Source organism: Ambystoma mexicanum, chromosome 11 (assembly GCF_040938575.1).
Source record: "Ambystoma mexicanum isolate Mex_15411 chromosome 11, UKY_AmexF1_1, whole genome shotgun sequence".
NCBI lineage: Eukaryota > Metazoa > Chordata > Amphibia > Caudata > Ambystomatidae > Ambystoma > Ambystoma mexicanum.
The window spans coordinates 933,673,983-933,700,097 of NC_090934.1; the positions used below are offsets into that span (position 1 = coordinate 933,673,983).

The 26,115-nt window shown below is 42.3% G+C and overlaps 1 protein-coding gene across 5 annotated transcripts in view; it reads left to right on the forward strand.

The window, feature by feature from the left end:
• The window catches only part of CDHR5 (cadherin related family member 5), a 317,423-nt gene that overhangs the window by 184,025 nt on the left and 107,283 nt on the right, over positions 1 to 26,115 (forward strand). For all 5 annotated transcript variants that reach the window (XM_069624043.1, XM_069624044.1, XM_069624045.1 and 2 more), the window contains exon 9: positions 1,792 to 1,889. In XM_069624043.1, the coding sequence (XP_069480144.1) occupies positions 1,792 to 1,889 (98 nt within the window). The remainder of the gene's footprint in view (positions 1 to 1,791; positions 1,890 to 26,115) is intronic.

Below are 26,115 nucleotides of genomic sequence, written 5' to 3' on the forward strand. Positions count from 1 at the left end.
GGTACACAAGAGAGTGCTTAAGTGGGAATGGGAAAGTTCCAGTGGCAAAGGAGTGATCGCAGAAATCGGCCAAGGCTGGAGCAAGGGTGTCGATGTGGTCCTTAATGGTTCTGCATGAGCAGGGGAGAACCTGCTTTGACGAGACATTCATAGATTGGACTTGTCTAAAAACATTGTCTGGGGTTAACAGGGGAAAGGAGGAGAAGGGAGAAGGAGAGATGGCCTCAGATGGGCCACGAGTGGTAGAGGAGGGGAAGATGAGATAGAGGAAGAGAGGGTTGACAGGATGTCCTGAGTTTTAGTAGTGTAATAAGAGGCCAAGGTCATGCAGAGTGCCTGGGAGGGAACAGGAGAGGTAGAGACTGCAGCAGGATGGGTCAGTTCCTTGCAGATTTTGAAAAGTTCGGCTGAGTTGTTAGATGCCATAGAGATACAGGCTTGGATGTAGGCTCTCTTCTTGTAGAGGACAGAGAGTCTGTACTGCCTCTGGAGCAGGCAGCAGGCAAGTTTGTCAGAGGGGGTGCCCAATGACCTACACTTCCTCTCCGCCAACCTACACTTGCGTTTAAGGGTGGCAAGGTCAGAATCGTACCAAGAGTTGCACTTGGATTTGGGCTTCAATTGGATCCTCATGACAGGGTCAAGGACATCCAGAGTGTTGGAGATAGAGAGATGAAGGTTGGAGAGGGTTGTGTCAGGATGTGAGTCAGCCAAAGTTGCAGGAGGAGGAGAGAAAGCAGCAGTGAAAGCCACAACTGACACACGCTTCATGGGTCGGATGACCAAGAAGGTAGGTAGCAGTGCTGGAATTGATTTGACCTGACGGGAAGAGAGAGAGAGGTGGGAAAAAAGGAGAAAGTGATCACTCTAAGAGAGAAGAGTGGTGAGAGGGTTAGAGAAGGGGAGGTCTGAAGAGATCAGAATATTCAGGGTGTGCCCTGCAGAGTGAGTCGGGCCAGAGGGAACAATAGAGGGAGAGAGAGAATTGCAGAGGTTGCGAAAGAGTCCTGAAGAAAGGCTGGTAGCATCCAGGTGAATGTTCAAGTCTCTGAGGAGAAGGAATTGAGAGGTAGAGGCAAGGAGCAAGGAGGAGAGGTCATCCAATTCAGAGAGGAAGAGGGCGACCTAGCCAGAAAGCCTGTAGATAGTGGCTACAGTGAGAGAGAGTCCAGAAGAGATAGAGAGCCTGCAGACCAGGCATTCAAAGGAGGAGTAGTGCTCCATTGCAATGATAGAAGCAGGGATCCACTCTGGGAAAATCAAGACTACAGGCCCACCGGGATGGTTGGTTCTGGGTTCGGAGAGGATCTTGTAGCCATCGGGAAGGAGTGTGTGGAAACTCATGACAGAACTGGCTGTGAAACTATCCCTCATCGCCTAACAAGAGCCATACTAGTACTACTTAGAAACATGTGTGACTGCATGTGTGTATGCGTTGTGTACATCCTCTACATGTATCACTCTTTTACACAAACTCTGCTTCCTCTCCACATGAGACAGTCATATCGCATTTCTTTCTGTATATTTACAGCTGAAAATCTTGCTCCCACCAGAAACCACCGTCTTATGTTACACCGGCCACCGTGCGACCTTAGGGTGCAACGATCACTCTACATTTGCATTAAATAAATAATCAGATAAACTTGTGGCACGTAGCAACAACAATACATCAATGGACAGATACAAAAGTGAAACGTTTTCCTTACTCAATCTTCAATTTCTCAGCTTTAAAGGACTTGTTATCACTATTTAATAGTTAATAGCTGTGGTGTCCACCATTGTATCCCTCAGGTAATGACCAAGACATTTTTGACCTGAACAGCATGACTGGGAACATAACCATGAAAAAGGCTGCTGATGTTCTGGGGACAACAGTGCTAGAGGTCATGGTAAGTGTGAGGCTATGCCTCGCTGTCTTCACAAATCATTTCTATGAGGGCCACAGATGCCACTACGGGGCCGACTGGCCAACAAGCGTGCATGCGAGAAGTAAGGAATTGATTTTTTTATTTTTATGTGTAATTATGCTTTCATTTCAAATAAATCTGCTGCTAAACAGTATAAGAAATGGTTTGTTAACTTTTCAGCCTGGAGAAGGCCACTGTTCTAAGTGGTGGTGTCATTAATGAGCGAGAGAGAAAAGAACGTGTGTGCTATGCACTTTATAAAGGTCATTATTATTATTGTCATGTTTGGACAATATTGTAGCCTAGTAAACAATCGGAGTGAAGGTTTTCTGTAAATCACACGCTGTGAGCTGAAACGCTGCCAGGCGCCACCAGTTTTGACAGCGATAGTACATAAGATATAAGGATCGCACTTTTGGTACGAAGTCCTCATCCTTTAGTATTTTGGTTTCACGTTATCATTCAATAATGTGCGCATGGCTATCTTTCAAGAGCTAAATTAGTCCTATGGTATACTCTTGTTTGCTTGGGGGAGTTTATGTTCTGTATCGGCAGCTAATTTACGTGACTTATTTAAAAAGATGGTGTTTTATTGTTGGTCTGTTTCATGTGATTTCAATTGTGTTATATTGGTTGTATGTTCTAGTGCCTTGAAACTAGCCTTGCGCCAGTGATAAGCTTACATAACGACTGCTACTATTGACTCTTATATAGCAGGACATCTGACACTACCCTCCGGGCTCGGACTGTTCCATAGGGTAATAGGGCAGTGCCCCAAACAAATACGCAAAATGTTAGTGTGGGGCAGTTTTTTGGGTCAAAGTGGGCCACTTTTTTGGGCAATGTGGCCGAGTTTGATGAGTTACATCACTATGCGGTGAGCAGTTTTGACCAATGTTGCTGAATAAGTATTCTTTAAATTGTACCGTTTACATTACAATTTATCCAGAAACTCCCCCTCGGGTATTATTCAAACAATTTGTCACAAAAGGAATGAATTGCCTTTTGCAACTGTGGCCCACTTTTTGATTGGTGCCTGAGACAATTGTATGCCCTAGTCCGACCATGCGACCCGATCAGTGTTTTGGGTCTTATCAGAGAGACCGAGGGGTGGTGTTGTTGGTTCAAAGCCGTGAGTGGGGAAAGTTGCTTATATTCAAGTCAAAGGAAGGGATAAATAAACTATAAATGACACAACATAATATGCCATACGATAACAAGTATCTTACCGCAACCACTTAGCAAATATGGGTTGCGTATTGTGTAATTAATAGCACACAAGATGTTTCCTAAAATATCATTTTTTTATTCATTATTCAAGCACAAGTACCAAGAAACATACACCAAAACAAATTAGTAACCCGGCGAGAGCGAAGCAGAATGCAATAAGCATTCTGATTGGCTCTCGCCAGGTCCCTACCTGGCCGGGAATCTCTCTGTCGGAATTCCACGGCCTTTGTCCCCGGCGGGGGGGGTGTGGCAGCCTTTGCCCCCCGCCTGGGACGTGGGTAAGTCTTTTTATTTATTTATTTTTTAATCCCTTCCATCCCTGCCACCCGCCCCCCCAACTTACCTTCTTGGTCCTACGTCCCCGGCAGGGGACGAGGGAAGCCTCCAGCCGTGTGGAGACTCGGAGCAGTGCCATCCCCGCTCCGCGCCTCCACACGGCTGGAGGCTTCCCTCGTCCCCCGCCGGGGATGCAGGTACGTTTTTTTTCCCGTCCCACTCCCACCCTCCCAACCCCACTTACCTTCTTTTTGATCCTTTTTTTCGGGAGGAGACGCGCTGGGAACACTTGTGTTCCCAGCGTGTCCGCTCCCGATGGCTGCCATGGAAAGGGAAAACGGACTCCATTTTCCCTTTCGATGGTGGCGGCCATTTTCTTCTTTTTTTTTTTCTCCCGAAACGCTGCAGCGTTTCAGGACAACAAAAAAAAGCTTTTAGTGCCCCGGTCACGCAAATTTTGCGGGCCGGGGAACTAATAGCAATAGAACCCTCGCGTCTGGGGCATTACCGACTCTGGTAATGCCCCGGGGCTTTACCTGAGTCGGTAATGCCCCGACGCTCGGGTTCTATTGCTTAAGTTGCAACTTCATTTCTCTTGCTCCCTACTGTGTCAACAAAGCCAGGGCTTTGGTGACACAGTAGGGAGCAAGAGAAATTAAGGTATACTGCTATGTTGTGTATATATGTTTTTAAATGTTTCTTGGTACTTGTGCTTCACTAATGAATTAAAAATTATATTTTAGGAAACATCTTGTGTGCTATTATTCACCTCATTTTGTACATGGGACTACATTATAATGTTAATGAGTTAGCACTAGTGATGAGTAATTATTAATTAAATCAGTCAGTTATATAAATAATGTAGTCTCCTATGCATGAGGTATTCCAGAGAAGAGAAAAAAAAGTTTGGTGCACTTTTACTCTTTGCAGCTTCACATTGAGCTTTTTTTACTGCATTATAAATCCTGTACCTTGCATGCCTCCAGCCACATACTCACATGTTATACTGGCAACATAAAACTGGCTATATGTGTGTGCCACATTATTGCTGGCAACAAAATGCCATCACATTCACCTCATTTTGTACATGGGACTACAGTATAATGTTAATGAGTTAGCACTAGTGATGAGTAATTATTAATTAAATCAGTCAGTTATATAAATAATGTTGTCTCCTATGCATGAGGTATTCCAGAGAAGAGAAAAAAAGTTTGGTGCATTTTTACTCTTTGCAGCTTCACATTGAGCTTTTTTTACTGCATTATAAATCCTGTACCTTGCATGCCTCCAGCCACATACTCACATGTCATACTGGCAACATAAAACTGGCTATATGTGTGTGCCACATTATTGCTGGCAACAAAATGCCATCACATTCAGTGAAGAGCTACAAATACTATACAGCACTATATATATCACTACATTATCCCTCCTTTTCCGACAATTTGGCAATGTTCCAAGCCACAATTGCAGGAAATCCAAATTGCTACTCCTTTTCTTTCCATCATAGAAGCTCGATAAAATGAACATTCAAATTTTTCACAATAAATCACTGCTTAACCACCACAAAATCAAAATTCATCTGAAATGAGTCCATCAGTTCTTATAAAATATTGTACACATTTCTTCCCAACTGAAGTGTCCATAGTCCAATGTCCAATGTTTTTGTTTACTTGTGAAACAAACATTTAAGTTCAATAACAAAATAATAAAATAAAATAAATAATTAAAACAAAGAATTAACTTAACTAATTAAAATAATTAAATAAAACAATACATTTGTGGGACTTCATCGCCCATACTTCCAGGATGCATTGGAAATAATGCACCCACAACGCTGCAGGTTCAGTTCAACATTGTTTCATTAATGAAGTCCACCTCTGAGACGTCCCGACCATCAACTTCTCATCATCTGGTTCATCCGGTGAATTCTTTCATCCTGGCACTCTTGGATGCTTTTCCATAGGAATCATCTCTTTTGGCGTCCCAGTTATTTTGTCTTCACCTCCATACTTCAGTCCGGAGGCATTACTTGATCTTCATCCCATGGAACTCCATCACTCCATCATCTTCCGTGTCCTCAGGTCCTGTGACCTCTGACAGAAAATATTTGTTAATTGTTCTAAATCAAATAGAAAAGAAACAGATCAGTACATAGCACAATACGAACTTCAGCCTTTTTACCAAAAAAAAATATAGTCCAAAACATTTCACCCTTTTTCTTTGGTCCCTGAAACTAAGCACATTTTAGAGAGTAACAAACATATAAACAAAGCATCATTAAACATTAAATATATTTCAACATCGTAATAAAACAATACCATTTGCTTCTGCCCCCTTTTTTAATGTTTATCATATATGGTATTATATTTACATCTATTATACTACAAGAATCACACTTATTTTTATTTCTTTGGTATTGGGCACTATAAACAGAACCATGTGTTTTCTTTCATGTATTTAGGGCACTTGAGCCATTTCTACTTGTTCAAGCCTCCTTACTTCATGTTTGGGATGACAGGGCTTAATTTGGTTAACATGAACAAATTGCTCTGTTACCGTTTCACCCTCTGTTCTTAATATTTTATATACCACTGCCGACACCTTTTCCATAATTTGAAAAGGCCCTTGCCAGGCCACCAGAAATTTAGAATTTTTCTGTTTACCTTTTCCAAAATGGAATGTATATACCTGATCGCCTACACTATACTCTTCCACAGATGTCTTTTTATCACTGTCAGCAGCCCTTTCCAAACTCCACTGCACAAAAGCAAATGCATGTTGTAAATGCTTCCTCAGTTCTTCCATAAATTCATGAACGGTAGATGTGCTTACAAGTGTCTGTTCATGTGTTCTGTACAACAAATGTTGTGGTAACACCATTTCCTACCTGTCAATACCTCATGAGGGCTGATACCTGTTGCTTTGGCAGGAGTTGATCGGATTGCCATCAAAACCAGAGGTAAACGTAAATCCCAGCTGGAACCTGCCTCTGCTACAAACTTCTTCAATATATCCACAACAGACCTGTTGCAATGTTCAATACCGCCAGAAGAGCCGGGACTGTAATATGCAGTTTTCTTTTCGCCCCCAGTATCTGCCACACCTTACTCATTAAAGTGCTTGTGAAATGACTTCCTCTATCTGATTCTATTCTTTGTGGTAACCCAAATCTTGAAAATATATGATTCACCAGTAATGTAGCTGCTTTTTGCACACTACAATCTGGTACAGGAATACACTCTATCCATTTTGACATCAAACAAATCACACTCAAAATATAACGGTTCCCCCTGCTTGACCTTTTTACAGGCCCTACATATTCTATTTGCAAATCTGACCATGGAAGGGTTAACCCTCTTTTCACCAGTGAAGCTCTATGCATTGGTGAAGTGGGTTTAAATTGGGCACATACTAGACATTCCCTAATATATAATTCCACATCTTGGGACATATGTGGCCAGTAAGCATAATCTTTCAGTATCTCTAATGTTTTGTGTGAACCTCTGTGTCCTGCAGTTATTGCATCATGTGCATGGTGTAGCATTAGCCCTCTGAATGAAAGGGCTACCACCCACTGTATCTGTCCTGTTATGGATTCTCTAATCATGAGTCCATCCTGTAATCTGATATGTTTTTTTTTATTTTTTAATAGCACCCTCAACTCTTCTTTTCCCGTACAATCATTTTCAGTTAAAGGATTTTGTTCAGGATCTATCAAATGATTATAATAGATTCCCAAAATTGGATCGTCTTTCTGTGCCTTAATCAGGTCTTGATCTGGTGTATCATAACGCATTGTACTACTGGTTGTTCTACCTCTTTTGGAGCCTTACAGCGTGTAACTGCATCAATCTGTATTTCACCAAGTAAGTGTTCAATAGGTAGCAACTTTCCCATCACAGCCCCAATTTTGGCTAAATGATCTGCCTTATCATTCCCCTCCTTATCTTCTCCTGGAGTTTTTAGATGTCCACGAATTCTCCTCCAGTATATTGTCAACTCATTCTCTGACACTAGTTTGTCTATAGCCTATATCATTTTTCCATGTTTAAGAGGCTTTTTATTGTACGTAATCATGCCTCTTGCTTTCCAGCCATGTAAATATTCCACAAAGCTATTTCGTGCATAATCAGAATCAGTCACCAGGACGATTTCACTAAATTTATTATCAACTGCGGTAGTCATTGCTTTATAAATGGCTGCCAATTCCTCCACTTGACTGCTCCTAGCCCCAATTCACATCCCTATACTGGGAATGACTTCACTTTTCAACCAGAAATTTGCTATTCCTGATACCAATTGTTTGTTACTGTCATTTTCAATGTGAAAACCACAACCATCAATATATACAGTTGGTAAATCCTTGCATGTGTTTTCATCAAAAGCTTTGAGTGGTGATTGTTCAAACTCCTGTAAACTACATTCCACTTCTACTTCATTTGATACATGTTCAGCTGCACAGTCATGTAAATCTGCCAATCCTTGAGCAACTGAGCTCTTTTTATTTTGGCCATACCTCACTTCAGCGGGAAAGCCTTGCAATGCTAATGTCCAAGAAGTATTTCCGGACTGTGCTAGGTTGCCTGCCCTAATCCTTTTACTCTCTAAATATTGCAATGGCTGATGATTTGTCTCAATGATTACCCTTTCTCCCTGTACAATGTGGCGGAAATGCTGTCACGCCCAAACGGTGGTCAAAAGGGCCTTTTCACATTCACTGAATTTAATTTCAACTTGAGAAAATGCCTTACTTGTGTAAGCAATGGTTTTATGATTCAAATCATGTTTTTGAGATAACACTGCTGACGTACAATGTTCAGAAAAACCTATTTCTATAAAGAAATCCCTGTTCTTTATGGGGTACTCTAAGCATGGTGCCTTTATAAGACATTCCTTTAATTTAGCCACCGCCTCAGTTTGCTCTTTTTCCCATTTCCAGGGTGTATTCAGCTTCAGTAGTTTAGTCAATGGTTGAGTATTTTCAGCATCATTTTCAATACATTTCCTGTTATATCCTGTCATTCCTAATAAACTTTTTAAACCTTTCACACATCTAGGGTCTTTTAATTTCTGTATGGTTTCTACCTTCTTCTTTTGTGGGTTTTTCCTGCACCATTGTGCTTTCTGTAAAGATACTTTGGCACCCGCCTTTTGCAATTGGCCAATAACATGTCTAATTTAATCAAAATGGCTTTTGAAGCTTTCATTTTTTATCAGGACATCATCCACATAAACTATAGTTCCTATTCCGCTGCATCAAGCATAGCCTTACTCAAAAATATGCCAAATTCACTCCCACTATTGATGTACCCGAATGGAGTAACCCTTCGTATTGCGTCTTATCAAATGAAAATGAAAACAAATTCTGAATATCCTCTGCCAGTGGTACACACCAATATCCAGATGTGAGATCTAATGTAGTAAACACCTTTGAGCCATGCACCTGAGCCAGGCCTTGATCAATGAATGGCAGTGGCCATCTGGACACTGGCACTCTTGTATTTAATTCTCTAAAATCTGCACCAGACGCCATTGACCATTTGGCTTTAACACACCCAAAATAGGTGTGTTGGATGTGCTATGAATAGGCTTGATAATTCCCCGAGACACCACATTTTTAATTATCTCTGCCAATGACTCTAAACATGCCAGTGGTAACCGGTACTGGCATAAAAACACTGGGTTTCTACTACACCCTTCCGGTAATGTAGCAACATGTAAATTAGGCCGCAATCATATGCATCTTTAGCAAAGACATCTTTAAATTTCATAAATATTTTCCGCCCGGTTAGTTCTATAGCCTTCTGTCCCCTCCTTTGATGACTGTTTTTGTGCTGCACAGAACTTTCCTATTTGCACAGCCCACATTTTCACTTGGGCTTCGAGACACTGGAAGCTTTCCATTTCTCTAGAATCCTCTCTCTGTGGCCTAGATCGATATTGGTTGAATCTATAATCTACTCTGATACCTCTCAGGAGAGTGATTTCTATTGGGATTGTTCCTGAACTCTTGATTCATATGTGGAGGGGAGTGAGGTGCACCCATCCTTTGATTGTAGTCCCCTGGTGGTGGTGATTCATTGTATTGACGTGGAGCATAATTCATATTCTGCCTCATGTCCTGTCTCTCATTTTGTGGGTATTGTCCCCTATGCTGATTCCCATTTTCAGTAAATCAATCCACATATCGGGGTTTATCCTGATTACCATATATCATGGTGTTAGGGTCAAATCTGCTTTGTGTCCCCAATGTCTGGTACGGACTATTATTTCTTTGATCCTGACTTCGTCTCTGATTGTTATTCATACCTGACATATCAGGCCGATATCCTGCCCGGGGTCTGTCTCCAAAGAACCTAGGGCTAATGTAGCTCTCCCTATAACTAGGATCATGCGATTGAAACATTGGTGCAGGGAGTTTGTCCTCTGTTTATTATCCCTTTGTTCAGGTGCCAAATTATTTTTACCTGGACTTTGAGCAGACTCAAGAGACATTTTGGCTGACCTGATCTCCATCAAAGTTGCTGAGGGTTCTTTAGATTTTGGTCTAGTGTCTTTCATTTTATCATTTTCTCTACCTGGACAAAAGAGTACTTCATATAGTTTTGTACTTTGGTGTACAATCCATTCAAGGGACTTGTCACGGTCAAATTCACGGACTAACTGTGATATGATGTCTTTCTGTAGCCCATAGAAGTAGGCAGTTTTAAACTCATTGGAATTGGGGTCAAAGGATACATCAAAGTGAGAAAAAGCTCTTTTTAAGTCTTGCAAAAACTGGCGAGGTGACGTGTTAGGCCCAGCCGTAATTGTGTATGCAACCTTTTTTTGCCTCTTGCAATGATTGGAAAGGAGAAAAATGACGTCTAATCTCTTTTTCAAACTCTGCCCATGTCATGTTCTGCTGTTCATTTAACCCTCTAATGATAATGGCTGTGGGAGCATCTAGAGTTAAGTGAAAGTATTGCCTGTATTGTTCCTTAGGTATCTGGAGGGCTTTTAATATATCATGCACTGCTTCTAAGTGGTTCTCTATATAGCACTCCCCTCCTTTTTTAAATGGTTCAATCAGAGCTTTCATTGATTTCATTATTTTTATGGGGCTACTCGTTGCTATGCATGGGATTGCACTACTTTGTGATTCAACCCTGGTTTCCGGTGGATGGGATTGGTGGTGGCCCCCAATGGGTGTGTCAAATCCCCCAAGGGCACTCCAACCAAGTTCATTCACCGACCCAGACGCTGGGGCACTAGCTCTCTGTGTAGAAATAGGATTCACCTCAACCCCATTGAATGTGGTGCCCTGCCGTCTCTCCTGGGACCTGGAAATGCATATTTGATGTTCCAAATCCTTGCACTTTTTAAGGAGCCTATCTGCCTCCTTATGCAAATAATTGTTTTCATCACTCATTTTATTAATTACCTCCTGCATATCACATATTTGCCTATGGCATTCATTGACTTCTTTGTTTCTTTTGTCTCTTTCTTGAAACATTTTAACCATTTCCTGTTCAGCATTTTGAAGATCACTTTCTTTCTCACAATGTTCTTTTTGCAAAACCTCAATTTCCAAAATAACCTCATCTTTGTCTTGTCTAATATGGTCTACCAACGCTTTCAAATGTTTCAATTCGTGTTCACTGTCCTCAAACTGCTTCTTGCTTTGAGACAATTGAGTGTCAAGATCTCTATATTTTGACTGCATGTCTTTTTGACATACTTCCAATTCGGCTCTTAACATTTCCTCTTTTTCACTTGCTCCATCCAGATCAGCTTTTAACCTGCTAATCAGCTTGATATCATTTTCTTGCATTCACAGGGATCTATTTAGGATAAACCATGTCTTGGTACACAGCCGTATCAGACAATCTTTCTCTGCATGTTTATCAGCTGCATTTAATAGTCTCAAAAGGCAGACCTGAATTATGCTGCCTTCTGCAAAAATGCTGTCTAATGGTTCTTTCTGTACTTCCTGTACTTCACCATAGATGCGGTCATGCCATTCTGTGGCATTATTTGATGACCATGTCCCATGTGCATATAGCTTTTCTTCCAGATATTGCACTAGCTATGGGAATGTGGCCTCCATTTGAGACATTCTAAAATTCACTTTTAGTGTCACACTGCCATCATGAACTGGGTTCCCTCTAATGCACGTATGGTAGTGTGAGACACACTTGCCACGCCCAGTAGGAGCTCTATGGCCACTTTCCCAGCCAACGCACCACGTATGTAGGATATTTTGTGTAAATTTGGGGTTTGGCAGTATTTTCTTACCGCCAAAAGATGAGCAGTACCTTGGTAATACCTATCCTTGCGTTTAGATTGGGTTTGGCCTCACATCATTCTGGTGACCATACTTTGTTACATTATATTGGAGATTCTAGTAATATGTACTACTGGGGTATTTTGTGGTAACAGATTACTTAGTGGTTGGCATAATTTTCCCTACATTATAACCCCATCATACACAAAACCTTCCTTACTATTATAATACTTCTAGTGATCTATAGAGAGTCTTGGACCTACATCCAGGGACACCCAATACTTTTACATAAAGTGCCACCTACAGCCTTTGGCCGGTATCACGGGTTTATCTACACCAGTGATCTATGCCCATAGGCATTGCTGGCTCATAGACCTCCAGCAATCTATATTATATTAGATGCTCTCCAACAACATGCAAGGAGAGCACACATGCACACACCTGTTTATCACTGCTTCTTCTTGTTTATTATTCCATCTGCATGGGCAAAATGACAGATGTATTACCAAAGAGAATAAATCTCCCCTGTGTCAAAATTACATTCCCAAATGCAATAAAAAAAAAACTATACACCATCTGTTTTTATATATTATTGGTATTGCAGATAAATACAATTCACAATAAAATCATATCATGTACATGCATCGTTATCTGTAACAAAAGAAGAGAAAAAATACAGAGACAGGGCAAAATTCACTTTGTAACATTACAACATGATGTATTATATGCAGGGGATTTCTTTTGGCTACTCTCCCTAAATTATATTTTTAGATCGGTCATTCGTCAAACAACGGCACACAGTAACTTCACTTCAACTGTGTGTGTGCTTACCAGAAGGATTTGTAGCTCTCTCCCCCACACAACCTTCTTTCACTCGCCTCAGAAGAACAGGCCCAGTCAGCATGAATTGCCTCTGTAATCTTGTTGTCTGAGATGCACAGCAAAACTTCCAAGCCAGTGACAGCGACACCAAGATCATCTGCCTCCCGAGCCCAGCAAACACAAACTAACTTCTCTCTGACAGTCCTCCCCTCAGCAGAGTTCTGCACCTACCCACTTTGCCTACGTGATAAATCTGCAGACACTTTGCTCCAATCCGGTTGAAAGGCAGCATCAGCCTTCACTTTTACACAATAGACTCTTTACCCAGGGAGCAACTGTATCTAATATCATTTCCTGGTATGCAGTCTCTCTGCTTTCTGCAAACACAGAAAGAGAAAGAAAAAAATAAAATTCCAGTGCATGTTTGAAAAACGAATTTCAGAATATGTATTTTCACCTCATTTTGCACATGGGACTACATTATAATGTTAATGAGTTAGCACTAGTGATTAGTAATTATTAATTAAATCAGTCAGTGATATAAATAATGTAGTATCCTATGCATGAGGTATTCCAGAGAAGAGAAAAAAAAATTGGTGCACTTTTACTCTTTGTAGCTTCACATTGAGCTTTTCTTACTGCATTATAAATCCTGTACCTTGCATGCCTCCAGCCACATACTCACATGTTATACTGGCAACATAAAACTGGCTATATGTGTGTGCCACATTATTGCTGGCAACAAAATGCCATCATATTCAGTGAAGTGCTACAAATACTATAAAGCGCTATATATATCACTACAGGCCCCAGCGAGATTTCTAGAGTCCTCGGAGGGTTGAAGGCTCCTGGATGGTGGTGTTGCCACATTGAGACTGAAATCTGTGTGTACAAATGAGGAGGTTGGCAGGCGTTGAGTTCTCTGAGGGGCCTGCCCGATCTCGTGGCTGGAACACTCTGGTCCCAGGGGAGTGCAGACAGTTGAGGGAGGTTCAGCATCGGAGGGCCTTGGAAATCCTAGAATGTGTGTATACCAATGCATAAAGAATGTTAGCTGGGCATATATGTATGATTTGTTTTTTGTTTAAGTGTTGAGGTCAAGAAGAAGAGGAAAAAGAGATATCTTTGGTCAACTAGGGAGAAATATCCTGTTGATGTGATCTGGAGAGACCACATGGTTGTAGAAGTAGAAATAAAAAGGAGATATTGAAGAAAGGGATATCCCTATTGTGTTAAGAGAAGACAGCTTTGCATAGTTTTAGTATTGTAAAGAAAATAGGTTATTCCCCAAGGGGGAAGGGCATGCTGTGTAGTTTAGGACGGTTGCATATATGAGGAGAGGACCCGGTAATAAAGCAGTGGTGTTTTTGTATAGCCATTGATTGTTGTATTTTGGTAGAGTAGGATTTCTATGTTGAGGAGAATTGAGCTGTGTGATGACATATTGATGTGTATGAAAGGGTGTGATTTGGATTTAAATTTGTTTAAAGCACTTTTTGAGGTATATAATAAAAAGTGGGAGGGTGATTTGGTTAAGGGGAATAAGGGGATGAACGGTTCTGGGACAGCGTTGATTAATAAAAATTGTTAAGTAGCGTATATTACTGTGTATTATGGACACCCCGCTGGCCCGTATGTGCAAATCACTCCTCCAATGTCAGGAGAAAATTGTTTTGTACCACACAGAATAGGTACAGGAAGCAGGGGGCAAAATGTTTAGGAATTGGCCCAGAGAGGGAACACACACAAAGAAAGTACTGCATCACATGTATACACATTTGATCGCCACATATAAGGGTAAAAAGTTAAAAAACAGATTAAGCATTCACGAACTGTGGAGGATGTTTGAGGAAGAGGAGGAAAGCAAGTCAAATTGAAGCGTAATGAAATACGTGTGCCGCCAACTGCTCCTCCTCTTCCACAATGCTTTCCAGCAAGGACCATGCCTGGCAGTTCCTGTTACAGCCAGCCACACGATATACTAATCCCAGTTTATACCCCAAACAAAGACAGTGACAAAAGGACAGAACAGATAAAAGAGGACACATGAAACTCCCTTGCATTGTAGGTAGAGAATGATGCACAGCGGCAACTAGAGAGAGAGAGAGAGGCAAGGAAAAACAAAGGGACAAGGAACAGGGACATCTCCAGATCAATGGAGAGCAGGACAAATTATTTTCAAGATCGACAGCAGAGCTGTCGAGGACCCCTAAGTGAGACTGCGAGCAGAAGTGAATATGCAGAGGAAGAGTGGGGACTGGCCGAGCATGCCAGATGTGACAAGTGAATGAATGCGAAGTAGAGAGAATGCTTCAGTGCGGGACTGCCTCGCGGCATTGATTATGATTCAGTGCATAGGGATGAGGAGGGGGAATGGGAGGATAATGTAGAGGAATTTGACGATGTCCAGGGTGCCAACCGGCAAGCGGATGAGGAATGGCTACCAGGCCCTCTGTTTCCCACGCCCCGGTAAATGCAAGAAGATAATCATTATACAGAGATAGGCTTCGATGCCTAACAGGCCCTATGGCCGTGGCAACAGCGAAAAAAGTAAGGACTCTAACCACATGCATTAAGCAGGGTACAAAGATTCCCTTGTTACAGAAGGGGACGGGATTGGCTCAGTACATCCAGTGGCCCCAGACAGATAATGAACTAAATTGCTGGCCCTTACAACAGGGGCGGACAAGTAGATTCATGAACTAGAAAAGACAAGGGCAGGAATAACGTTAACTTTGGGGGATATGAAGAGTTTATTTGCTTTGATAGTGGGAGACCCGGCAGATGACCAGTGGAAAAGGGCAGGATATGCAGGGGTAACAGCAAACAGTAATAAGCACGATGGATCGCCATTTAATAATTATAGGGCATTGATGGGGGAAGCAATAAGTGTGATATATATCCAGATACATCAAACTTGCTTGGCATAATGATGCTGAAAATGAAACCAGATGAGGACCCCAGGCACTATATTGAGGAGTTGAAAAAGAAAGTGGCGCTTAGAAACAAGTGAAGGAAGGGACTAAAATGTTCCCAGATTTTATCACATCCTATGCCAAGGGCTTCCTAACAGCGTGCACACCCAATTCAAAAGGTAGTAGGGATAGAGATGAAAATGTGGCCCGAAATACAATTGCATATTGTACATTTTTGTAGATTGAAAAAGGAGAAGGAAAGGAATAAAGTAAAACAAAGAGGGAGTTAGCAAGTGAGGAAGCAAAATTAGATCATAAGAATAGCAGTAGAATGATCAGTGATTACAAACACAGGAGAGGAACAATGTCAGCAGGGTTGCCAGCAGGCAGGACCAATGAGCACAGATGTATTATCCTAGAGCGAGTGGAAAATTACAAAGGGGAAGGAGAGGCAAATTTGGACAAGCATGAGGTGGAGGATTTGATGGATGTTGACCTAGATGTGGTGGCTATAGAATTTTGGAGGATCATGTTGGACATGTGGGTGACAGGACATTATGCGAGAGGATGCAGAAGCAGAGGGATGCCACCATATGGATTGGCATCTCAGGGTCACAGAGTAAGGGCAGCACCTTTTGCATCCAGGTACCCTCCACAGCAGCACACACAGTATTCTTATGATGCACTGCAAGCACAACAGATGCCACATGAACCAACAAATAGTTTTGATTATACACAGCAACAGACACAGCCCCAAGTTCAATGGCAGCAACTGAATGGTCTACAAGCACGAGTACAGCAGACAGCAGAACAGTGGGACAATCATTTGATACCAGCAGATTTTATGCTGCATTTCGAGGGGGGCACAGTAACGGGAGGACATCCCTTTTTACCCACAGGCAGAAGCATGTATCTGCAATAGGAGAGCCCATACGGGGCTCTGGTATGTCCAGTACTATCAGTAACTCCAGACCCAGAAGAAGGACCGAAGGTGGGAGTGAGGATAGGGAATTGGACATTCTCTATCTTAGTTGACACACGGGCGACTAGGTCTTGTGTTACAGAGGGGGCATCCTGTTGTCAGAAATTATTATGATGCACAGGGATTTTCTGGGGCTTTGGTAATGGTTACTTTTACAGAAGATTTACAAGTTACAATTGGGTCACCTACACTGTCAGTACCATTGTTATATAAGCGCACCAGTGAATATCTTAGGTAGGGATTTGATGCGCAAATTTAACAGGAACATTTTGTTTACAGAGAAGGGCATAGTGTGTTCCATGTCAATTATTCATTATGTATATGCAAAAACATTAATCCAAGCATTCTGTGGCCAGTGGGTTATGAGAGGAGTGCCACCTAATGCGGACTTGTTCTCCTATGAAGTACAGATGTTGGGATGGGTCCCCAGAATAAAGGACATGGTGTTGCAATTGCCCACAGAGTATTTTTTAGACCTAAAGTACTGACAGACATTGAATGTGGGACAGATATTATGGTGCATGTTGAAGCAGCAGTGGTGAGAGAAGACAGAGTGATTTTGCATGCGATAGATGAAGAAGGCAGTGATTGGTATTCAGTTTTAGTGATTCAACCAGCGCTGCAACTGACTGAAATGACTATGAACAGTTGTTCCAAGATGATGATGATTTTTCAGACGGGTATTCCATGCCGACTGAAAATAGAGTTTAGAGAGTTCCCCCAGAGAATATTATTGGCTAAAAAATGATCACCACATTGTCACAAAGGTTTTCAGACGGCTCCCAAAGAACTATGGACCAGTAATCCCCATGATTTAGTTCTCCTTAAAAGCATAGGAATGGTTAGAATTACATGAAAGGAGTAAGCAATAAGACCCTGAGTAAAGCACTATCCCATGTCAAGAGAGGCAAACAAAGGAATATACGAGACAATAACTGTGCTGCTGCAGCAAGGCATAATAGCACCATCACAATCCTCATGTAACATGGCGATGTACCCAGTGAAAAAATCAAAGGGAGGGAAATGGAGATTCAAACAAGATATACGCCCCTTGAACAACCATCTTTCATAAGACACTGGAAACAGCTGTTGAAAGTTTAGTGCCAGTCAAGACACGCGCACTTAAGAAGCAACCTGACAAAAAATGATACACTTCAGAGATTCGTGCACTCAAGAATAATGTGTGCTCCGCGCTTAAACAATGGTAAACAAACAAGTCCAACGAGTATAAACTCCTCAATACTCAGGTGGTCAAGGCCTATAAAACCTCAATTTCTAGTGCCAAACGTAATTACTGTGAGCATCGCATCTCCAGGGCAGCCTCTAGCTCGAGAAAGCTTTTTAATATCCTCAAAGAACTGGAGACTTCCTGGTCCCCACCCACTTAGGTTGTGAAAAATGCAAAATGGTGCAATGGTATTCAAGAGGCATTCTTGTATAAACTAGAAAAAATGCAGTAAAGCATCCGCTGTAATAATAGGGAGTATGCAGCGAACTTGAAGGACACTGTAGAGCATGTAATGCCCAAGACGTTGCCAGAGTTTGCCTTTCAGCCCATCTCAGAGCAGAATCTGGCCGAGATCCTTTGCAAATTAAAACCTACTAATTGCAAGGGTGATATCTATCCAGCTATCATGGTAAAAGCCTGTGCCCCACACCTGGTCCTCCTTATAACAAAATTTGTCAATGCATCTTTCGGGGAAAAAGTTGTTCCTAGTTCCATAAAACAAGCCTGGACCTCCCCACTAATACAAAAGCCCTCTCTCGACCCTAGTATGGCGGGAAACTATCGGCCCATCACGAATGTGCCTTATCTATTAAAGATCCTAGATAAAGTAGCACATCTACAGATCAAAGCCTATCTAGTCGCACATGACCTCCTGGGGTCCAAACAATCAGGTTTTAGAAGAGCTCATAGTCTACTCTTCTTGAGCTCAAGACCAATATATTGCAGTCAATGGAAGAGGGCAAGATCACTATGCTGATGCTTCTTGATCTCTCTGCCACTTTTGATCTTGTGGATCACTCTATTCTGGCAGAGAATTTATGGGTCCCAGTGCATTTTTCTGGTCCAGCCATTGAATGGGTCAAATCATTCTTGACAGAACGTAGAGCAAGGGTCTTTTTCGAGGATGTCAGGGCTGAGGAGTTTACTGTTTTATGCGGGGTTCCGCAAGACTCGTGCGTTGCACCCACTCTTTTTAACATCTTCATGCTCCCTCTATTCGAGCAGTTAGATGAACATGGAGTGGTGCACGCCAAATGCAGATGACACACAGTGGCTTGTGCCCCTTACAGGGGATTACACTCTGGACTCTGCCTCGATGAACTCTACTTACAAACTTTTTCAAACATGGATGCAAGTTAACAAGCTCACCCTAAACAGTTCCAAGACAGACCTTATGATGCTAGGCACTGCGACGCAGCTGAAGAATCTCAACTCGGAGTACCTTTCCTTCAAAATTGCAGATTGTAAAATTGCCACCCAGCACAAGGGCAAGACAATTGGGGTGTTTTTTTATCAAGAACTGTCCATGAAAAATCAGGTTAATGGTCTTGTGTCCAGCACGTGTTACCATCTGAAACTCTTGGCCCAGCTACAGCCCTTCTTTTCACTGGATAATCACGCCATAGTAGGGCGAGCCATCACGGGAGCTAAAGTGGACTACTGTTCCACTCTTTTGCTGGGAATTTCCAAACATGACATGACTCGGCTACAACTGATTCAAAACAATGCAGTGCGTATTGTAGCAGGCCAGCAAAGGTGAGAACACGTCACTGCTGCTAGGAGAGCACTACATTGGCTTCCCATTTGCAACCGAATTACCTATCGTGTGATGTGCATTACACACAATTGCATTTCAGGGCAAGCCCCCAAGTATTTGGTTAGCCGCATTTCATGCCTAGTGGCTTGCAGCATGCTGAGATCTAATAACACCTGCCTTCTGGAAACACCAAGATCTCATCTTTCCTATGTAGAGCATAGATTTTTTGCGTATGCTGCCCCACGGATGTGGAATGCCCTTCCTCTGGTCTCAGATCTTGTACTAGTTTGCAGCTTTTTAAACATAGGCTGAAAACGTTCTTATTTGAGAAAATTGCTGACTACTATAGCCTATATGTTTCTCCCTTACCGCCTCTGATCCTCCTGATTCATGTTTTGTTGTATTGTCTTGTTGGCGACCCTATGCCACCGAACTTTGTCTTGTGCACGGTATAAATTAAATAAATAAATAAATTGTGGAAGCAGAGTTTCCAATTGTTTCTTATCCTGTCACAATTTTGTATAACATACCCACTATTCCAAAGTGTTTACAGTGATCGATTTGAAAAACACCTTCTTTCCCACTCCAAAGAATTACAGAAAGGGAAATAAGCACTTGGATAGACAGGAGAGATGACTGAAGCATTTAATGAATTCTAAAATGCAATTGCAACACCCCCAGGTTTAGCAATACTAGATCATGCAGATAAATTGTTCTTGTTTTCTCATTCAAATGGGTATGTGATGACGGCTGTCCTCACACAGAAATCTCTGATGGGGAACAAACCCCTAGCATATTGCAGTGGCTTGTTAGATCCAGTGATGAAGGGATATTTCCATGTGAGCAAGCATTGACTGCATCAGCCTTTGCTGCTGAGAAATCAGCAACAATAACAACGGGCTGTACAGTGAAACTGGTAGAGAAAAGAGATTTTGTACATGACTGCTCCACATACACTGATGTATATGATGACAGGTGAATGAAAATGCACTTTAAGGGGGACTGATTACGTTTGTTGATGGTTCATCAATGATTGAACTGAGCACAGGATAGAGACACACGGGTGCATCAGTTGTACATAGTGAGAATGGAGACATCGAGGTAATAGCGAGAAGGAGATCGCCCCCACGCTACTCTGCACAAGCAGCAGAACTAGTGGCATTAATAACAGTGCTACAATTGTATGCTAACAGAGAGGTGACAATCCACTCTGATTCAGGGTACATGACATCCACTGTACATTCAGGATTGTCCCAAATCCAGCAATCAGATGGCATGCCAGTGCAGCATTCCACATTGTTGTCTGAATTGATTTATACACTCTCACTGCCCATGTCAGTGGGGGTCGTGAAGTGCTCCACCCACTCTAATGGTACCGATTTCATAGCATGTGGCAATGGCGCAGCAGAAGAAGTCACTAAAGTCAACAAAGAAGCAGCATATTTAACAGACATGTTAGAATTAGAGATATTAATACATGATGAGAAGGTAAATCAGAAGGGAATGGCAGAACCATATAATGAATTACCTCCAACACAAATTATAGAATTACAAGGACACGCATCACAGGAATAGCAGGAATTATGGATCAAGAGCGGCTGCTCATTGTCCCCTACATACTTGTGGCGGCAGAATATCACAGGAAAATCTGTAATACAGTTATAATGATTGACAGTAGCACTAGAACAGTTACACTATCCTGTACATGCGTCCAGAGAATGCACAGCTATAGAGTTGCATCAGCAGTGGTTTATTCCCAATTTGCATGAGCATGTTTAAACTATTATTATTAAATGTGCAGGTTTTCAGCAATTTGCTGCAGGGCATACATCAAGGACGGTGAAGGCAATATTACCTCACCCGTCAGGGCCATTTCGGCATCTCCATATTGGTTACGTTGATATGACACAACGATGTAACGGCTATTGGTATATGATTGTCGTGGTTTGTTCTTTTCACACTTTCATGGGAGTCTGGAGACTGAAGCACCGGCACCGTTGCTAACGGTGCCGGTGCTTCCGTGACGACTCTGCCTACCGGGACTGAATCCTCCTATCAGGGTCAAACCTGTCAGGTGCAGTGGCCCCGGAAGGCAAAGTCGTAGTTTGGCGTTCCAGAAACAAGGGTGCTGGTAAGCTTACTGACACCCTTGTTTCCGTATCGGCACACTTGTAATGAGGGCCGATTGTCACCTTATTGGGCATAAATCATACATTATGTTGTGTCTATCACCCAGGTGAACGGCATGGCAGAACGCCTCAATGGCCTGCTAAAAGAGAGCATTGGTAAATTGCGCATCACACTCAGCAAAAAAGTGCCACTGGCTCTTTTTGCCTTGTGCAATGAGCCAGGCACAGATCACCATCTCGGCCTGCATGAATTGGTTACTGGCAGGAGATTGAATATTCCCCTTGTTTTTACACATAGTAAATTTGATTCCCACAGTACTGCCACTGTTTTGGGTGATGAGTTTCATGCATATTTGTCTGGCATGACTGATATTCCCGCCAGGTCAAACCATGACAGGGGTGACCAGCCACAGCGAGCAAAAGTGAGGGGGAAGATAAAGATACAACAGCCCACATACCGCTGTACTTACAGGTATACCCTGGCATTAGGGTGATAATAAGAAACTTAGTTAGAAGGTGGAATGCCTCATATTTTCTAGGACCTTACGAAGTACAGTGGTCTATTGAATCAGCAGTCAAGATCAGAGGAAGACGAGGATGACTCCACCTTGGAGACGCCAAGAACAGCAACAGCACAACCCCCTGTCTGATGACCAGGAGCAAGAAGAAGAAGAAGAAGAGGTCTTGGACTTTTGATGAAGTTGCAATTATTTAAATACTGTGCAGCCAGTGATGCACACAGACTTTGATTTTTCTGCCCCACGTTTTGGGAGAAGTAAAGTAGAGAATGGAAGTAGGAGAAGTATAAGAATAAAGAGAGAAATATATAATAAAGAATTATCTTTGAGAGATAAATATGAGGGATTTCGATCAGAAGTTGATAACACTTTGTGTGGCCATATACAGGAGGTGGGAGGAGAGAGATCAAATGAGAGTTGCTAAGTTTGCTCTCTTATACCTCATGCCACGGGTCCCCCAAGATTATTTGTAGCACAAGAAATACCAGTAGACACGGCACATTGTCTGATCCATCTCACAGTTTGCAAAAGGAGAGGATTGTTCCGCAGCCACTGGGCCTATGTTAAATGAGTAGATAGTGATGATTATTTCAACATTTTTACAGATGATTACATTAAGGAACAGAGGATGCTTGATATTTTGCCTGGAAAAAACACAGTGGTTAAATACACTTTGCAAGGGCCACATGGAGGGGAGGTTACTTATCAACGACAAGAATTGAAAAAATGCACCCATGCTACAGGAGCAGTGCTGCGCTGGTGTTTGACCAGGACGCAGCTCTGTATAATGGGGAAGGTTTTTATAAACGAGAATGGACGGATGGAGTGATGGGATGTCTTGCAGAAGTAATGGTTAGGCTCGCAGGAGAAACAGTTACATTCCTGAACAGTAAGTGCCTTGCTAATTGGGGGAATTTGCGCACCTGGGTTGTTGTTAACAGAGAGCCCATGCATGTACAAGAATGACAACCCCATTGTTATGTTCCAGAAATAACGGTAAAGTACACACAGGGAAAGATACAGGATACAGGATGCAAACAAATTGTGAATTTACCAGATATGAAATTGGACACTGCAGTATTGAGGGACCATTATTGGTCCTGTGGCAAACAAGCATGCTTGGACCTTCTACCATGGTGGAATGCTATTTCTCATCCTGCACATAATAATTGGCTATTGAAAAGTAGTAAAGAAGAAGGCAGAAAGTAACACAATTACCCAGACAGATACACCAGTTGTTCCAGATGGAATTAAGATGATTCCAATAGAGACCTATTGGACCACCTGGAACTAGGCTTATGCCCCCTTTTGACCCTGAGAATTTTACACAACACTGGGTGGATTGTAAGGGCAATGGTGACTGCTGCTTTATGACCTATGGAACAGATGAATATGTGAAAAGAGGAGGTAGCTTCAGGGGGTCTGTAGACCTTGGATCCCCAAAGATGAGTATAGTAGGATGGCAGATAAAGGGCTTTTGGTCAGTAAATTGACGAGCAAGGGGAATGTGATGGTGCAGATAAGACCAGTGACACGCACGGCCACACCCCGCCTGCTCCCAAATGAGCGCGAACATACAGAATAAGAAAACTAGAATAAGGTGTCATTTTGTGTATGCCACTGCCATGTAAAATGTAACACACGTAGCATTAAAGTTAGTTTTGCCACACTGTAGGGAGCTATTTGCCACATAATAGGAAGGGTTAGGTTGCTGACTACACAGAGAGGGAATCTAGTAAATGGTGGTATGCACAGTTAGCTAGGGTTTATATGTAAAGCAGCATTATAAATGGCAAGAGAAGCGCCATTTTCCCTTTGCAATGCCCTGCACAGCTCATTGTTAAGAAAGTACAGCAGTTCAGTGTAAATAGCTAAATAGGGATTTTTGTTTGTCCACAATGGTGTTCAGACGACTGAAAGTGACAGGGATGAGAGAAAGGGAGGAAAGCTGAAGCTGCACGAGTAGGCCTTTCTCATAGTTCCAGTTTAGATAAGCTTTAGTTGAGTTTGTTTTGTCGCTAGCAGACGGAAATGTACAAAGTTTAATTGCCAGTTGCACGCAGTAACGTTGCCAATCACACACTAGGAAGATGTATCCACAGCGCCTCCAATGGTGAAAGCAGTTGAATGCACGTACGAAGAACACATTAACAGTTTGAGTACATTGAAGGCAAAAGGTCCTGTGTCCTAGCCTCACACTAAAATGAATCAGCTATGCACGTCATGACCCAATTAGATCAAGCACCTTCAAGCAGCAGAATGTATCAAAAGGGAGCATGGGTTGAGATGTGCAAGGTCGAGCAAACTGTCTGAGATGGGAGTGAGTTTGATCGTTTTTTCTCCAAGGCAGCATTTCAATCTCACCTTTCCCACCAGAAGTTAATTTCACTGTTGTGGATACATACGTGTGACACCCAATGCCACATCAGTAACATGCACCAGTTTTGTAACGATGTCAGCATGCATATTGTGGTGCCAACCAATTAGAGTGCGGTCCAATGATGTCCGGGACCTGGCGTCTTGCATAGTGGGAGGGGCCCTGAGCAGGCTCAAAGTTATTGATTATCCAATTAGAAGAAGTAAATTCTATGCTAATAAAGGTGATTTTATTTTAACAACCAATGGCAGCTTGTGGATATTGTTTTTATGAATATGACAGTTTAATGTGTTTAGTTTATGACCCCTGGGTTACCAGGAAGCATTTGAGAACATCTGTGGACTTTCTTTTCGGTTGAATGGAGTAAACAAAGCTGGGTTCTTCATGCACCCTGGTTTCCTCTCTTATTTTGGATGGCGTGTATTATTGGGAGCTTGTTTACACCAGCTTGAGAGTCAAGAGTGATTGCAAGTATCAGACAGGTCATTGTGAGACATAAATGCTGAATCAAGATTTGAGCATGAGGATGATCAAACAGAAAGGGTTCTATGTGATTTCATTGCAGTATATTTCAACGCCTGGCTCTTAAACGTGTACATTATAACCCCCCTGCCCAACCTCCACCTATTTTCATCTATTCACTACCCACCCAAACCTTTATCTGCCCTTTCCCCTCCCGACCTAAAAAATACAATGGACATTTTCGTTATAACGCGGACGTTTAAAGGCTAGGCTTTGAAATTTACGCCCTTGAAAGGACGTCAGACCCCAGAAACTACCCCTGAACGATGTGGGAGACCTGCTGGTCTCTTTTGGGGAGTAGTGTGGGCATGAAAAACATGGAACACCTAACAAAGAGGGCCTAAGCACCCTGAAATGTATCTGAGGCAGCTTTCAGTCTTATGTTAATTAGACCAGTCAGCTATTCTTGCGGGCCCGTGTGCTGTGGATTGATGTGTATAGGTAATGCCACTTCTGTAATGAGGATACACATTAAAACTGATGGGAATACAGCCATAGGTTATTCTCTGCACTGGTTTGGGCATTTATCACATCATTTGTTTTCTCTTAACTTACAAAATGACACCCAGACCAGGATGTACGTGCAAGGCCCTAGGGATGTACCCAATGAGCAATAAACCGGTAAAGGGACAGAAACACAAAAAGAAAGCTTCTCAGAAAAGAGGTGCTGGGCGTATTACACTTTATACAGGGATAATTTGGTGTTCAACAGCCTCAGGTTGTTTGCAGTGTCATAATGGAACTGGATAAGAAGGAAATTTGCTACCTAAAAGATTTCAGAACCAAGCGTATAGCATTTTATCAATCTATAGACTGGTCCCTAACTGAGAGATGATGTTGTAACTCTTTGTAGGCGCCTACTTTTGAAGGCCAAAGTGTGGGACTTTTAAGACAGTTTGGAAGCTCTGAAATAATACAGACTGACTCAAGACTTAATTGCGAGAATGTATTCCATGAGCGAGATGCAACCATACCTAAAGGAATTCCTGAGTCCAAAGATGAGAAGGGAATTAATGTTACTCCAGTTAATCGTAAAAGGTCTGAGACCGAATATTCCACTGGCGTGGAGGCACTGCAGATGATGTGAACTGATAAATGAGCAGGAAACTGCTCGACATCTCCTCATGCATTGTTCCTACACAGAAAACAGGAGAGAGGTAAGAGTGGCCAAACTCGACTGCTCCCTACGGCTAATGAACGCAGATGTGTTCCAGGGTCGATATTTGTTGGGCAAGCAGCCGTCTTGGATTTTAGTTTTAATTAGCCTGTGGAGTGAAATTGTAAAAATGTTAGAGTAGGAGATAGCCAATTGTTCTACGGGAGGACTGGGGTACAATTTAAATTAGGAACCAAAAGCAAGTGGCTGAACAACTTGCTGTGTTTGTGACCAACTTGGGCCTCAT